At 44.5% G+C, this 17117-nt stretch overlaps 1 protein-coding gene across 3 annotated transcripts in view; it reads left to right on the top strand.

The window, feature by feature from the left end:
• The window catches only part of LOC101071679 (glucocorticoid receptor-like), a 45537-nt gene that overhangs the window by 23782 nt on the left and 4638 nt on the right, over positions 1-17117 (top strand). For 2 of the 3 annotated variants that reach the window (XM_029848782.1, XM_003970759.3), the window contains 7 exons: positions 8872-9041; positions 9996-10022; positions 11031-11147; positions 11915-12172; positions 13042-13186; positions 13849-13979; positions 16830-16987. In XM_029848782.1, coding sequence (XP_029704642.1) covers positions 8872-9041; positions 9996-10022; positions 11031-11147; positions 11915-12172; positions 13042-13186; positions 13849-13979; positions 16830-16987 — 1006 coding nt within the window. The remainder of the gene's footprint in view (positions 1-8871; positions 9042-9995; positions 10023-11030; positions 11148-11914; positions 12173-13041; positions 13187-13848; positions 13980-16829; positions 16988-17117) is intronic. The other variant, XM_011611075.2, reaches the window with a different exon arrangement.

The raw sequence follows: 17117 nt of genomic DNA, 5'->3' as shown, positions 1-17117 counted from the left end.
GGACTTTCTATGACTCTGTGGTGGGATCAGCCATCTTCTATGGGATAGTCTGCTGGTCCAGTAGCATCACGGACAGGGACAGGAAGAGGATGGACAGACTGGTGAGGAGGGCCAGCTCTGTCCTGGGATGTCCCCTGGACTCGGTGGAGCTGGTGGGAAATGGGAGGATGATGGCTAAGCTGTCATCCATGTTGAACAACACGTCCCACCCCTACAGGACACCCTGACAGCACTGGGCAGCTCATTCAGTGAGCGGCTGCTCCACCCTCACTGTGTGAAGGAGAGGTATCGCAGATCTTTCCTGCCGGCTGCTGTCAGACTGCACAATAAACATAATCCCCGCTAACACACAGTATATTGTATTCACCTTTTGTACTATGTACAGGTATACAGGGGCCGAGTATCCATTTACCTGGATTATTGTAAATATACATCCTCTTTGTATATTCCAAATCCTATTCTATTCTATTTTATCTTATTTTTCTCCGTGTGCTCTTGCTGTTGTTGCACTGTAAATTTCCCCATGTGGGACAATAAAGGACCTGAATCTGAATCTAGGCATATGGGTTTCCCATTCACCTCCGTGAACATATAAGAATATGTCCATTTTTCTTGAGAAATCCGACACTCTGTGTCCACTTTTCTCCTTTTTGACAAAGACATTTCGCTGATGAGGGTGCGAGGCCAACAGAAAAGTGGATAATGCAATTGCCGCCAACAGACGCTGAACAGACGTACAATGCTACCATCTCCTAGTTCCGCCGCAGTCATGCTTTCATGTTGTCTGCGCGTACTAAAATACGGCGCCCCCTAGCGGACAATACACGAATCACGCATTTTTAAGATTGTTTTTTTTTAAAAAATAATGCAGATTTGTTCCCCGGGCCTGTACCGGACCCCCAGGCGGGCCGGATCCGGCCCATGGGCCGGATGTTTGACACCCCTGCCTTAGAGGAAACAGAAATATTTAATCATTGTGGAACTCTGAGGTTTAACTCATGTGTTATAAACAATATTATCATTTGGAAATGTTTGAAATAAGCACACTAATAAGCTTTCCTTTGTAGCTGAACATCACACTGATATGTTGTTTGAGTACAAGGCCATATGCCAGTTGCTTCCACCATCCTGATTTGTATGTAGCATAGCGATCTAAGCCTGTAAACATGATTGAATTTCATGATTGAATATCATGATTGTATTTCATTATCAGTTTGATGGCTCTGATAATTGTGTTAAAAATCAAAGGGGGAGAGATGCTATGAAAAGAGTGGGATTGCTCAAGCATCAACTGTCAGCATGCAAACAAGAGCAATCCAAAGTCTTCTATTCAATTGGTTTTCCTTCTTGAAAATTTCACACTCCCTCAAGTGAGCCTGGTCTCTCTGGGAGATGGGCAAGGCCCCCCCTTTTCCCAATTGCTCACTGGATAAGAAAAGTGTGGCTCACAGTGAAGCCACAGCTTAAACAACCTGGAATTTATTTGCTTTACTTTAGAATTCAAACTGCCAGTGCTGCAAGTTGTCATTTGTGTCACAACTCCGAGAAAAGACCAGTGATATGGAGCGATATCTCCATAATTAATAACTCCAACTCACACAATTTCTTGAACAAGGGTAAATGTATGACCACGGTCCTCTCTAATGAACAAAGACTAGAATAGAATAACACACCCAAGTGGTGTTTAGAAGTGACAAACACGTGTGTGTGCACACTGTGTGTGCACTTGTCTCTGGGTAGGTGAGTTAGATAATCCCACGACTCGCCTGACCTCCTCGCTACTGCTGGATTGGATAGGAGATGGCTGAAGGGAAGGGAGGGAGAGAGAAGGTGGGTAGAGACATTGGCCCAAGCAGTGGCGATGCACTGATTATATAACCTCAGCAGATGAGGCAGTGGGAGGGGAAAGACGGTAGAAGCGAGAGTTGGAGAAGAAGGAAGTATGTAATTACTGAGAGGGAGGAAATGAGGGTAGGGAAGGGCAGGATGGGTAAAAAGTAAAATACAGAAATTACACAATAAAGAGGAAAAAGTCAGACAGAATATTTTCAGAAGATCCATCTGTAAATTATAAAAATTTAAAAATAAAAAAGTCACTCGTACAGAGCCAAAACATACTAAATATCAAACACATCTTCAAGGTGACATTTTGGGTCCAAGGTAATTTACCCTTCATCTAAAATTGTTCATGGTCTTATTCTGGTGCTGGTTCCACAACATTCTTGAAACCAGACGTGATTTAACTCCCAACATTGTGTTCTTTTATGATGCAGCCCTAACAGAGTAGACTGTGATTCCAGCAAAAACCTTCTTGTCAAGGGCAAGAATGGACAAAAGCAGCTATTCAACATAAACAGCATCAAACCTTCCTCAGTAGCTGCAGCTGTCATTAGGTGTGACGTACAATCAGATCGGACACACCTTCTTCTGAATGGTCTGGAGATGTCAGTTATTTTCCATATTTGCTCTGTGAATATTCTCTTCCTTACGTTTGTGAAGTGAATGAATCAGTCCCTGTTCTCCCACTGCCTTCATCTCTCATGTTACACTCCCCAACACAACCGCTGCAGACACTCTTGCTTTTTATTGCTTCAGCTTAATTTTATATTCATGTAATTCATTTATTGTGATTTAGCGTTCTCTTCTGCCAAAATAAAACTGGCCTTGACAGCAGCCTCGCTTTGTGATTTGTGTTAGGTTCAAACGACTTGAAACATGAGAAAAACAAATGAGGCAAAGACAACAGTTTTGAATTTTACTTGTAAGGAGAACGGAGAGATGTGCTCAGTTACAGATCTCCAACACGTTCTGACGCATAACTTCCGCCATCCTTCTTTTATTGAAATTAGGAGGTCCCTAGTTACACAGAATTCAAATGTGCCTAAAGGGAGGGGGAAAACACAAGATAACAGGTCCCAAGCAAAGCAAAAGACTGTAAATCATAATGGCAAGCATCATGAACATTAAGCATTAGCAAATAAAAAGAAACATTAAGTAATGAGAAACAATATAACAAGAATAAAGAATATAACAAGGTAAAAGCAAATAAGAGATAACTTTTATATAATGGATCTAACATTTCCCTCATGTTTATCACATATTTGCTTCAAATTCTCATAGTCATTTAACAATGTCTTCCAGTAGATTTTCAAAGTCATGTTTATGAACACAAATACATTTACACTCAGGGGAAAATTAGTTCAATTCACTTGTAGTCTTCAGAGTCTGTAGTCAAATCCAGCTCTTGTCTGCTGATTAAGGGATACAACTCGGCCATACGGTTTTCCATGGGAGCGATAGCTGTAGTGATAAGGCGGTTAATAAGAGAACACAGGCAGGGAATACAACAACATCCACACAAGGTAAGGATTGCAGCAAAAACAGCGACAAAAATCAGGATAGATGTAACCAATGTCTTATACTTCCCAAACACATTCATCCATTCATCCCACATCGCGGTATTTACTCCTGAGTGCTCTTTCATTTTGCTATTCAGGGTGCGAAGGCCTTCTATGGCCAGTGTGAGACGACCATCCGACGCAGTGTTGTTAGGAATGAAGGTGCAACATTGATCTCCGAACACAGCACACACACCACCTTTCTCAGCTAACAACATATCCACTGCGATCCTGTTCTGGAATGCCATAAGGGAAGTAGCCGACAGTTGGCTATGAACAACCTCAAAACCGCTCTGAGTCCAATTTCCTAAACGTTGAACATTGTAATGGATCTAGTTGATTCTGTCTACGTTCTAATTTATTGTACACCACCAACAAATAGAAGATTCAAAACCAGCAGCTTTTCTGAACAGAACCTGTCAAGATATGAGGCCTCGTTTAAATTTCCTCAACCTTCTATAGCCTTTGTTCCATGTCCATATTCTTGTCTCTGTCTGCGTGTTTTGTTTCATGATACCGTCTCTGATTATACTCTTTCATTACCACCACACTTTCTCCACACAGAAGACACACAGGTTTTCCAGCTACCTCCGTGAACATGTACTCCGACTCCCACCTTGTTTGAAACCCCCAGTTCTTAGTGTCTATCTTCTGTTTTGCCATTTTTATGGGTATCTGTTAACTTTTGCTGTTATGCTAATGACTGATGATAAATAATAAATTGAAGCCGCCTCCCGCTCGGTGCGTCACTGTTGCATTGTGGGAAATGTATTTGTGCATGTAAAACATCTGCGGGCTGCTGGCTTGCTGCGGCCTGCGGGTTGGTTCTAATAATAAATCAATATCATCCCGGGAGCCATAGAATACCCTTTCGCGGGCCTGATATGGCCCGCTGGCCTTGACTCTGACTTATGTGATTTAGGATCTGTGTTATATTTGTGTCATGACCATGATTCCACAACCATGATTGCACATTGGAGGAACTCATGTTTGTTCCAAAAAAACATGAATCTCTGCTGCATGCCTCAGAACTAGAGTGAGCTGGAGGGGTGTGTGTGTGTGTGCGTGTGTGTGTGTGTGTGTGTGTGTGTGTGTGTGTGTGTGTGTGTGTGTGTGTGTGTGTGTGTGTGTGTGTGTGTGTGTGTGTGTGTGCGCACCCAGCATTGGTGCTACAATGCTACTTGTTGGCAGAGCTCACTTATCAGGACTACAATTTGCAACATATTAGCCCCTGTCTCAAGAAAGAATAAATAACCACAATAATTAGTTTCCAGGAGTTTTTAATATTCATTAAAGTACTTCTAATAGTTCAGCAACACATTACACGCAATCAGAGACACCAATCATGTCTGGTTCAGACTATACCACCTTCACACGCAGACTCACAAAAATAATCTACTCCCAACAAGCTCTATGACCCACAAAGCAAGTTGCAATAACCTCAACATACAGAATAATTTGGATAAACCACATTTTAAATTTCAGTTTTTGCCTTCTGTCTCCAACAAAATGAACCCAGTTAATGATGAATGGAAACAAATTGTGATTGAGGAGCAACGATTTAAATCTGAATCTGACCCTGTTCTTCCAGCAGACACACATACCTTTACTTCTCCTGGTGTTATGTGACCAGCACTGAGGTAGTCAATGGTTCAGTGCTGGCAGCTAATTAATATGAACCTTGTCTTTAGTCAAGTTTGGCTTTTTGGCACTTTGAGTTGACAAGTAATGAGGGATTCTTGAAGATGTGCAGATAGCAGGAGGAAACTATTAATAGCCCACTACAGCCTTGTAGTGGGCGGTGTTTCCAATAAAGCGTTGCTTTGTAATGACGGTAGGAAAAGCCTGACATTAGTTTGGTGAACCTGCTGTACTTGCTGTTTACAGTACAGGCAGTAATACTAGCAGATGTGATTACTGATTCTGATACTGTTTTATTGAGGGCAGCTGTGCAACAGTTTCGGGTTTCATCAGTTTCAGAATGAGTGATTGGAAATTTAACGGCAAACACCAGGATTACTTAAAACATGACACTTGTAGGGTTTTCATATCAGTTTCAGATCCCGTTCCTGTCTGATGGTGGGATGCTGATTCAAAGATAACTTAGGATGCTTAGTTTTAATCTTGAATGTATTTTGAGTAAGCTTGTCTTCTCAGGCAGGTGAGCTTGTCTTCTCAGGTGGGAAAAGATGAGTGAGTCTGTTTGTCCGTACACAATGCTAGAGCACTCAGAGGATCAGGGGTCAAACTCACGAGTGAGAATTCCCCAGAAAATCTTTAACGCAATTGTTCCTGCCGACGGACTGTTGTTTGTGCCTATGGTCCAAACAGCAGTTCAGCGTATCCACCCTTTTTGGAGTCCTTAGAGGGAGTGCTGGAGAGTGCCCCTTCTGGGGGCTCCCTCATCCTCCTGGGTGACTTCAATGCTCACGTTGGCAATGACAGTGTGACCTGGAGAGGTGTGATTGGGAAGAACGGCCCCCCTGATCTGAACCCGAGTGGTGTTTTGTTATTGGACTTCTGTGCTCATCTCAGATTGTCCATAACGAACACCTTGTTCAGACATAAAGGCGTCCACATGTGCACTTGGCACCAGGACGCCTTAGGCCGCAGATCGATGATCGACTTTGTGGTTGTGTCATCGGATTTGCGGCCGCATGTTCTGGACACTCGGGTGAAGAGAGGGGCGGAGCTGTCAACTGATCACCACCTGGTGGTGAGTTGGCTCCGATGGTGGGGAAGGATGCCGGACAGACCTGGCAGGCCCAAACGTGTTGTGAGGGTCTGCTGGGAACGCCTGGCAGAGTCCCCTGTCAGAAGGAGCTTCAACTCACGCCTCCGGGAGAGCTTTGACCATGTCCCGGGGGAGGCGGGGGACATTGAGTCCGAGTGGACCGTGTTCCGTGCCTCCATTGTTGAGGCAGCTGACCGGTGCTGTGGCCGCAAGGTGGTTGGTGCCTGTCGTGGCGGCAATGCCCGAACCCGCTGGTGGACACCAGCGGTGAGGGATGCCGTCAAGCTGAAGAAGGAGTCGTATCGGGCCTTACTGGCCTGTGGGACTCCTGAGGCAGCAGATGGGTACCGGCGTGCCAAGCGGAGTGCAGCTACGGCGGTTGCCGAGGCAAAGACTCGGGCATGGGAAGAGTTCGGTGAGGCCATGGAGAACGACTTTCGGACGGCCTCGAAAAGGTTCTGGACCACCATCCGGCGTCTGAGGAGGGGGAAGCAGTGCACTGTCAACGCTGTGTATAGTGGTGATGGTGTGCTGCTGACCTCAACTCGGGATGTTGTGGATCGGTGGAAGGAATACTTCGAGGACCTCCTCAATCCCACCAACACGCCTTCCAGTGAGGAAGTAGGGCCTGGGGACCTGGAGATGGGCTCTCGTATCTCCGGGGCTGAAGTTGCCGAGGTAGTTAAAAAACTCCTCGGTGGCAAGGCTGGATGAGATCCGCCCAGAGTCCCTTAAGGCTCTGGATGTTGTAGGGCTGTCGTGGTTGACTCGACTCTGCAACATCGCGTGGACATCGGGGGCAGTGCCGCTGGATTGGCAGACCGGGGTGGTAGTCCCTCTTTTTAAGAAGGGGGACCGGAGGGTGTGTTCCAACTATAGGGGGATCACACTCCTCAGCCTCCCTGGTAAGGTCTATTCAGGGGTACTGGAGAGGAGGGTCCGCCGGATAGTCGAACCTCGGATTCAGGAGGAGCAATGTGGTTTTCGTCCTGGCCGTGGAACAGTGGACCAGCTCTACACCCTCCGCAGGGTCTTCGAGGGTGCATGGGAGTTTGCCCAACCAGTCCACATGTGTTTTGTGGACTTGGAGAAGGCATTCGACCTTGTCCCTCGAGGGGTCCTGTGGGGGGTCCTCCGAGAGTATGGGGTGTCGGGCCCGCTGATATGGGCTGTCCGCTCCCTGTACGATCGGTGCCAGAGTTTGGTCCGAATTGCTGGCAGTAAGTCGAACTCGTTTCCGGTGAGGGTTGGTCTCCGCCAGGGTTGCCCTTTGTCACCGATTCTGTTCATAATTTTTATGGACAGAATTTCTAGGTGCAGTCATGGTGTTGAGGGGATCCGGTTTGGTGACCTCAGGATCGCGTCTCTGCTTTTTGCGGATGATGTGGTCCTGTTGGCTTCATCGGCCCGTGACCTCCAACTATCACTGGATCGGTTCGCCGCCGCATGTGAAGCGGCTGGGATGAGAATCAGCACCTCCAAATCCGAGGCCATGGTTCTCGACCGGAAAAAGGTGGAGTGCCTTCTCCGGGTAAAGGAGGAGATCCTGCCCCAAGTGGAGGAGTTTAAGTACCTCGGGGTCTTGTTCACGAGTGAGGGAAGAATGGAGCGGGAGATCGACAGGCGGATCGGTGCGGCGTCCACAGTAATGCGGACTCTGCACCGGTCCGTTGTGGTGAAGAGAGAGCTGAGCCGAAAGGCGAAGCTCTCGATTTACCGGTCGATCTTCGTTCCTACCCTCACCTATGGTCATGAGCTTTGGGTAATGACCGAAAGAACAAGATCACGGGTACAAGCGGCTGAAATGAGCTTCCTCCGTAGGGTGGCTGGGCTCTCCCTTAGAGATAGGGTGAGAAGCTCTGCCATCCGGGAGGAGCTCGGAGTAGAGTCGCTGCTCCTCCGCGTTGAGAGGAGCCAGATGGGGTGGCTTGGGCATCTAGTCAGGATGCCCCCTGGACGCCTCCCTGGTGAGGTGTTCAGGGCATGTCCCTCCGGTAGGAGACCCCCGGGGAGACCCAGGACACGTTGGAGAGACTATGTCTCTCGGCTGGCCTGGGAACGCCTGGGGATCCCTCCGGATGAGCTGGAGGAGGTAGCTGGGGAGAGGGAAGTCTGGGCTTCTCTCCTTAGGCTGCTGCCCCCGCGACCCGACCCGGATAAGCGGTAGAGAATGGATGGATGGATGGATGGATGGATACGCCCACTAAGGACTCTAACCCCTGCTGACTGGACTGTGCTGATCAGATTTGTTATTAGATTCAACACACCAAACTGGGGACTGATAAAATTGTGATGGATTAAACTGTGACTGATGGTTGGATCAGCCAATTGAGGACAGAAGGGGCAAAGCTTTATATTTGTGTAAAAGCACCCAGAGTACATCTGACATGTCCACTGTGACATCACCAACTGCTCACTGGGTGGAACAGCACTGGTCTGTCCTCATCTGGACATATATTGTCTTATGTTGTATTTTTGTAGCTGATGTTGGCGTCTTGACCCAGTAGCCAACATATGGATAAGTGCAAATGCAGTGATTAAAGTATGACTCAGTCAATAATTTATTACATGAAATATTATTGCTGTGCAGCGGCTCCTGCTCAGCCTTAACCGAATATTTAACTACCAATGTTGCATACATGCAGGCACATCTCTCGGCACCAGAACAACACATCCTTCTTTATCAACCATGTCATCACAGTTTCACTTCACATAATTTCCTCCTCTTTCTTTCTTCAGCTCGTCACCCAGAACTGCAGATACTGTTGGGTCACCGGTCCTGAGCCAGCCCAAGCCCAGCGGGCAGACCCACAAGATCTGTCTGGTGTGCTCCGATGAGGCCTCGGGATGCCACTATGGAGTCGTTACCTGTGGGAGCTGCAAGGTGTTCTTCAAGAGGGCCGTAGAAGGTCTGTGTGACATACCTGCAGTTTCAGATCCAGTGGAAGCACAGATATGACCCCTAATTAGATATTCTTCTTGAAGAAATCCTTAAAAAAAATTCGGCAAAGTTGACTCACGCTTGCATATGCATGTATAATCCATTATGCAGCCACAACCTTATGTCGGGTTTAGTCTATTTACATCAGATCTATGAACCTCCGGCGTAGCAGTGATGTAATTACAGATACCTCCGCTGGCTTATCGCCCTGCATGTCACTGCCTCCATTTCAACAGCTTCTTGACCATCTCATCTGTATTCAGACAAAAATAACAAAGTGTATTAATAGTGAATGATCGGTCTATTTCAGAGATTTCGACCATTTCAATTGAGTATTTTCTGTGCTTACACGCCAGCTCGTTTTTTTCTCCATTTCACAAGTGTTTTTTTTCTAAATTTTAGTCCAATGTTCCTTATTTCCAGGCAAAGTAGTTGGAGCCCTGATTGGCTGAAGGACTGGGAGGAACCTGAATGAACCTGACAAAAAGTCATGTGTGCTGAAAAGTTTCTGGCAGACATTCCCGCTCCAACTGCTTCTCTCTACTTTGTTGTGCGAGTCTGTGTACAGATACCTAATTAGTTTGAAAAGATTCTCTGGCATCAGCCTGCAGCTGACAAGCTTTGTGTGATTTCAGCTGGTCCTGACAAGTTTGCTTATGAATTAACCTGTAGAGTCAAACTTGATGAATCCTGGTGTGAAGTAAGCTAATACAAGAAGACACCTCAGTAGGAGGGATGACGTAGTAAGAATTTGGTATAACGCTACATGCTAAGTGTACTCAGACTATTGAATTGACCAAATTTGAATTGAATTGGAAGATGTGTGAGTCTTATTTGACAATAACTGCATACTGAAAAAGTTGTTTTTATTTTTGTTTTTCCTCCCCATCTCCGTTCTTCGCTTCTTGTCTGTATGGTGAAGGATGGAGAGCACGACAAAACACAGATGGTAAATAAATGCACCTTTAATAACAGCCACTATTTCCATAATTTTGATAGTACAATTTTGTGATTTACTGTAATCCTCTAGTGCTGATATACAGCCTTTCACCTTTACATGTACAGCTTGTTCTGCATGCTGATGCTCCCACTGGGTCAACCTTCCTGTAAATAATTGTGTGGCCCTCACGTTCTGTTTGTATTACGCCACCTAAGCAAATCGACTACAGCCAGCTCTCATATACTAAGTCTGATTCTTTTTAAAAAGTGGGACAATGCTGTCAACTCAAAGACAGCATTATCCCGCTCCCTCGTCAAAGTTTACGTGTACGTGCCTGAAGCCACCATTTCACTGTAGGCCACCATACTAGTGGTGAAGGGAAGCACAGACATGGTTGACGATGACAACAGCCTGTGCTGCAGAGATCACTGCTGTAACAGACGGGATGTTAATCTGATTTGTTTCCATTGGCAGAAAAAGGATGGTTTTAGCCTCAGTGGTGTTGAGTGCTACTAATCTGTCCTATATCTGACCTTATCGGTAAAGTTTTCTTTTTCACTACTGATTAAAATGTATAAGACCATGTGACTTTATCTCCTGTGACATTGATATAATCTCTATTGGTGAGTCTCCTCCAACATTATGAAGCTGTTATCTCCTCTAATCTCCGGGTTGCAAGAACTGGATTGCAACTTGTCATGAAGTCAAATGCAGCATTTTTCAAATTGCTGGCATGAAGCTGTGCCACTTGCCACTTCTGAAATATAATGAAAACCAGAGAACAGTTGGAACGCTCATGTTGATTTTCATTTCTCTGGAAAAGCAGCTCTAAAAGACACCTCCAATTCCAAAACTGAGATCTGTCTTTCTTAACCTAACCCTAACCCTTGCTTTTGCATTTGGAAACTCTTGGTCTCTGAAAATGAACCGGTGTTGATCCGCTATTTCATGTGACATCAAAAGGTTGCTTCTTCACCATCTTCTTCCTCTGTGTCTTTTTGCCTTTTCACTCCACAGGACAGCACAACTACCTGTGCGCTGGGAGGAATGACTGCATCATCGATAAGATCCGGAGGAAGAACTGCCCAGCCTGTCGCTTCAGGAAGTGCCTTCGGGCTGGGATGAACTTGGATGGTAAGCAATCCACTTTAAAGCTTCCTGCCACAAACAACACAATGGCTGCAGGCTTTATCTTTTATTGCAGCCAGGTTGAGAAATGGATGGCGATTCAAACATTAAGAGATGTTTGGTGGCAAGAAAACTATAGGAACAAGTACCTATCAAAGCAAATTATGTTGCACAGGGGTCTTATGTCATCAGTCCCCTAATAAGGTTGCGACAGGAAGTGATGCATGGCATCGGCAGCTGGTGGTCTTACTGTAGTTTGTGCTGCTGACATTTTGTCTGAACCACCCCGGTGTTTGTCAGATTGGGATGAAATTGGCTTTACAGAGAAAGCAAGGGAGAGAAGGAAGCAGAGAGGGGGATGCAATGGACAGCAACACTTCATCACAGAGATACACAACCACCAGAAAGGCTATTAGTTGCCATAGAAACATCACTAAAGAAATTAAAAAGGTAGAGTAGGGAAAAACCTCATATTTTAGGTAACCTCTGAGCATGTGGAATGCTGTCGTTAAGACAGAGAAGGTCCCTTAAACCTTTTTCCTTTCCTCTGAAGCTGTGTATGATCTTTAATACACATGTAAGTAACATCGGTCACGTAGCATCTTGTGGTCATCTGCCACCCTTTGCTTTTATCGGAGCATGAAATTTGATTGCCTCTGTCCTCCTTCCATCGAAAAACTTTGCATATGTGTGATATAGATACAGTATGGATTAAGTCTATGGTCTCATAGATGCTTTAACCCCCACCCTCTGCTCTGTACTCCACACCCCAGCGAGAAAAAACAAGAAGATAATAAAGATGAAAATGCAGCATCCCACCAACATCAACATGCCTGTTCCAGTCATCCCCAGGAGCATGTCCCAGCTTGTGCCCACCATGCTGTCTGTACTCAAGGCCATCGAGCCTGAGATCATCTACTCGGGCTACGACAGCACGCTGCCAGATACCTCGTCGCGGCTCATGAGCACCCTGAATAGATTAGGGGGGCAACAGGTCATCTCTGCTGTCAAGTGGGCCAAGGCACTGCCAGGTAATGCATGTTCGCTCTGCTGCGATTCAATTTGATGCCATTACTCCAGGGATTGTCCTCCTACCTGTGAATGAACAAGAAGTAGGTGGATACAGGAGCATTTTGGGATTAGTTGTCAAACAATTATATTCCCTTGTGCACGATAAATATATTCAGCTTCAGTGTTTTGAAGTCTGCAGCATCATTTAACCTGTCCTAGGGGCTAAACAGGAACTTGCAATATTTATTTATGTCCCATTTGGCAGATTAAATAATCAGTTGGGATCTTTCTCTAAAAATGATAAACAAATATTTTCCTTAATGTTCTTTGTGTCTGAAGTGCCAAGAACACAAAATACTGAGCAATGGTGTCAAAGTGTGACCTCCATACTGGGTGTGATGGCAAACAACTGCTTTGTTTTTTTCACACAAATGTTTGAATGCCAGCATGTTTGTCGCCACGGGATGTGAAAGGAGTTTTCAACAACCCACATAAATCAGGGGGAGGCATCTGACTAGATGTGCTCAGACCGCCTCTCTTCTCATTCCAACAACTGTATTGTTCCTCCTGAAGTATTTAGGATGGCATTAAAACCTATTAATGAAACTGTATAATAACAGCTTTATTTAATGGGCAAAAGTATAATCAAGAGAAAATATGGCTCCAGCATTCACTACTGTGAGCCTTCCAAGACAATAGTGATGACACGCTGTTATATAAGAGAATTTTTGTCTCTTCTGTTTTCAGACCTTTACAGAAAGACACAAATCCTTTTTTTCTAGTTTTAGCTATGTTGAAGATTCTACTGTCTGTTCAAAACATCCAAATGTAAAAATGCTTCTGATTTATCCCTTATAGACTCATATCTTTGTAAAATGTTCTTTTACAGGTTTCCGCAACCTTGATCTGGATGACCAGATGACTTTGCTGCAGTGCTCCTGGCTCTTTCTCATGTCCTTCGGTCTTGGTTGGCGCTCGTATGAACAGTGCAACGGCAGCATGCTCTGCTTCGCTCCCGACCTGGTCATCAACAAGTGAGTACAGCAGGCGTTGCTTTCACCTGAATCGTGGCTCAGTTGAACGAGGGGAAGACAGCTGCTGATTTCAGGGCTGCCGTCATTCTTCCTAAACTAAAATGTGTTGGAGTTAGCGTGGATGAAGCCTGTGGCTGACATTCCAACATGAACATTCCTGCAGTCGAAACACAGCTAAATGCATACAGCAGCAAGTTCCTGGCTTAGCTAAATGGAGCTTGAATAATCAAAAAGTATATTTTTTCACTGTAGATTGGTTTGAGGTGGTTTTTCATTGTGGCTGTAAGCTCTCAGTGAACATCCTGCAAATGGTTTGTCATTTTTATTGGAAATGAATAAAACTAAATGTCTAAGCTGCAGAGATTTCCTCTCTGGTAGAAAATTGTGCTTCTATAGCATGAAACTTCATCATCTCCTGAGGTGGCAGGTGTGGGGATAAGGTGTGATATCCCATTACTGCTGATTTCACACTGTTTAGGTTTTTCTCCTGTGCAGCTGCAGTTGTTCATCTGCTGCAGCTGTTGATTCAAGATTGAGAAAGATAATGAGTGATAAACCTATTTGAACTGATCTTTGCCCCCCTCTCTCTCTCTCTCTCTCTCTCCCTCTCCCTCTCTCTGTCTCTCCCCCTCTCATGATTACCCCTCCTGCCCTCTCATCAGGGAACGCATGAAGCTGCCCTTCATGAATGACCAGTGTGAGCAAATGCTGAAGATCTGTGACGAGTTTGTGAGGTTGCAGGTGTCCTATGAGGAGTACCTCTGCATGAAGGTCCTTTTACTGCTCAGCACAGGTATTACAGTACAGCTTTTGAACAGTGGTGACCCTCAGGCCTCCACAATTCTACTAACTACTATTGTGTTATATTATTATTTGGTTGCCCCAGCAAAGTGAAAGCAGTGTCATTTATTTTTTTAGTGTTATCATTTTCAGTAGCTCAAATTTTTTTCATTACTTTAGGCTTAACGAAGTGACACTGTAAACGGAAAGGCTAATCATGAATGTCACCTGTGCTCTGCGTGCCACCAGGCTGATGGCTTGATCTAGTGTGCAGGCTCTAATTGACCAAGATAGTAGTAAAAATGTCGATAATGATTTATTGAAATAATCAGTGAACTGGATACAGTGTAAGAGTTTAACCTTAAATTTACTTTCACCTAGTGGTCAGTTGTGGTAAACAGCTCCCCTGAGTCAGCAATAAAAAGGTCCACTGATATTAACAAATGATCTTTGTCCAATCTGAACCCTATTATATAGAATTTGACATTTACCATTTTACTGAAAGGTAAAAATATGCTTCTCTTTTATTTTCTTTTTGAAGAAGGCAAAATAATGGACATGGTTAAAACAACAGCAACTTTCCATTCAATCTATTTAATTATCACCATTATGATCTATGAGAAATCATTTTTAGCACCTCACATTCTGGTGGGATTGGATGCTCTTTAGATGTATTATTGCAGAGGAAGTGACATTTCAATTCAGAGCCTCGATGGCATTTTCCAACCATTTCCATCTGATCACTTCGGGGATTAAAAAACTATTAAGTTTAACAGTTTAACCTTTTAATCATTTATCATGATTGGAAACAAAAGCTGCCTCCTGAAACATGGGATACATTAACGTATGGGGCTCACAGTGGGGAACCACATTCTTTTGTTCATAATTCTTTAGCTGTCGTGTGGCCATTTTCTCTTTTCCTGTGTTTACCTGATGAAATCGTCTTGAACTCTGGCTGTGATTGTTGGATTTGCTGTGGTTAATTGTCGGATCAATTGATCTAACAATTGTTCTTTAGATCAATTGTTCTTTAGTGACAGGTTATGTAGCCCGGTCCTACAAGGTGGCAGTGATTAAGCCGTTGCTTAAAAAACAATCAGTGGATCCTGATGTCTTAGCAAATTACAGGCCGATATCCAACCTTTCTTTTATCTCTAAAATTCTTGAGGTGGTGGTGACTGAGTTACTGGAGCACCTGCAGAGAAACAGCCTGTTTGAGATGTTTCAGTCAGGCTTTAGAGCTCATCACAGCACAGAAACAGCACTCCTTAAAGTTACTAATGATCTTCTTATAGCTTCAGATCATGGACTGGTCTCTATGCTGGTTCTGCTGGACCTCAGTGCTGCTTTTGATACAGTTGATCACAGCATCCTGTTACAGAGACTGGAACATGTGATTGGCATTAAAGGGACACCACTAGACTGGTTTAGATCATATTTATCTGATAGATACCAGTTTGCTCATGTCCATGGTGTTCCCTCCTCATACAGTAGGGTTAGCCATGGAGTTCCTCAAGGTTCTGTACTTGAACCAATCCTTTTCACCTTGTACATGCTTCCCTCAGGGAACATTATTCGGCAGCATGGGATAAATTTTCGTTGTTATGCTGATGACACTAAGCTTTATTTATCCATGAAACCAGAGGAGACAGAGAAGTTAGTGAAGCTTCAGACCTGTCTTAAAGACATAAAGTCCTGGATGTCTTCAAATTTCCTCCTCCTCAACTCAGGAAAAACGGAGGTCATGGTGTTTGGTCCTGAACCTCTCAGGGATAGATTAGATCACATGATCACTCTAGATGGTATCTCATTAACATCTAGTCTCTCTGTGAGGAATCTAGGAGTAACTTTTGACCATAATCTCTCCTTCAACTCACACATTAAAACAGTCTCTAGAAGTGCCTTTTTTCACTTGAGAAACATCACAAAGATCAGGAAGCTACTGACGCGGCATGATGCTGAAAAGTTAGTCCATGCATTTGTTACTTCCAGGCTGGACTATTTGTAATTCTTTATTATCAGGGTGCCCAAACAACTCTTTAAGAAGCCTCCAGCTGATCCAAAATGCTGCAGCCAGAGTTCTGACAGGTATTGACAAAAGAGATCACATAACTTCTGTACTGGCGTCTCTTCATTGGCTGCCCGTTAAATTTAGAATAATCTTTAAAACCTTTCTTTTGACCTACAAGGTCCTCAGAGGCCTAGCTCCATCCTACCTGGAGGAGCTAGTGACGCCTTACCAGCCCAATAGACCGCTCCGCTCTCAGAATGCTGGTCTACTTGTGGTTCCCAGAGTCTCTAGGAGTAGAATGGGGGGCCGAGCATTTAGCTACCAGGCCCGTCTGCTATGGAACCAGCTCCCTGTCCAGGTACGGGAGGCTGACTCCATCTCTACTTTTAAGATCAGACTTAAAACCTACCTCTTTGAAAAAGCTTATTGTTATTAATTCTGTCACTATTACTAGTTACTATTATAGACAAACAAATTATCATACTTAGGGGGTCGTCTAATCGCTATGCTGTTATAGGCTAAGAGTGAGTGAAGGTGCATAAAAACGACATGTGAGCCTAAAACAGGAAGTGCCATCTGTTTTTTCTCTTGGCCTGAATATGCATAAGGATGAATAGCCTGTGTATGCTGGGTTCAGCAGTGTGCCCTATTTATTTGATTATGTATGCAGGCTGTTTTTTTTCCCTGATGTCGGCCTTTCTGGCTTTACATAATCACCAGGTCAGTAATTGGGAAATAGCCTGGGCCCAGTACTAGGAAAGCTGGGTGGAAGTTATTGTGTTGTTGTTACCACAGTGCTTTTATAGTACGATGTTCACAGTATTGAGTCACCATGTTTGTGTTTGTGTGTAGTACCAAAAGATGGTCTGAAGAGCCAGACGGTGTTCGATGAGATCAGGATGATGTACATCAAGGAGCTGGGAAAAGCCATTGTCAAGAGAGAGGAGAATGCCAGCCAGAACTGGAGGCGTTTCTACAAGCTGACCAAATTACTGGACTCCATGCAGGAGGTCAGACAATCACGTTCACATGTTCAGAATTAACAAGGATATTTATCACACCCATCATTATCACATCACATAAAGCATCAACGCAGCCCAATGCACTGTGTGGCAAATACATTCCTGTTTTAGTGAATCT

The sequence above is a fragment of the Takifugu rubripes genome, chromosome 15 (assembly GCF_901000725.2).
Source record: "Takifugu rubripes chromosome 15, fTakRub1.2, whole genome shotgun sequence".
Classification (NCBI taxonomy): Eukaryota; Metazoa; Chordata; class Actinopteri; order Tetraodontiformes; family Tetraodontidae; genus Takifugu; species Takifugu rubripes.
This window is presented reverse-complemented; position numbering and strand designations above follow the sequence as displayed.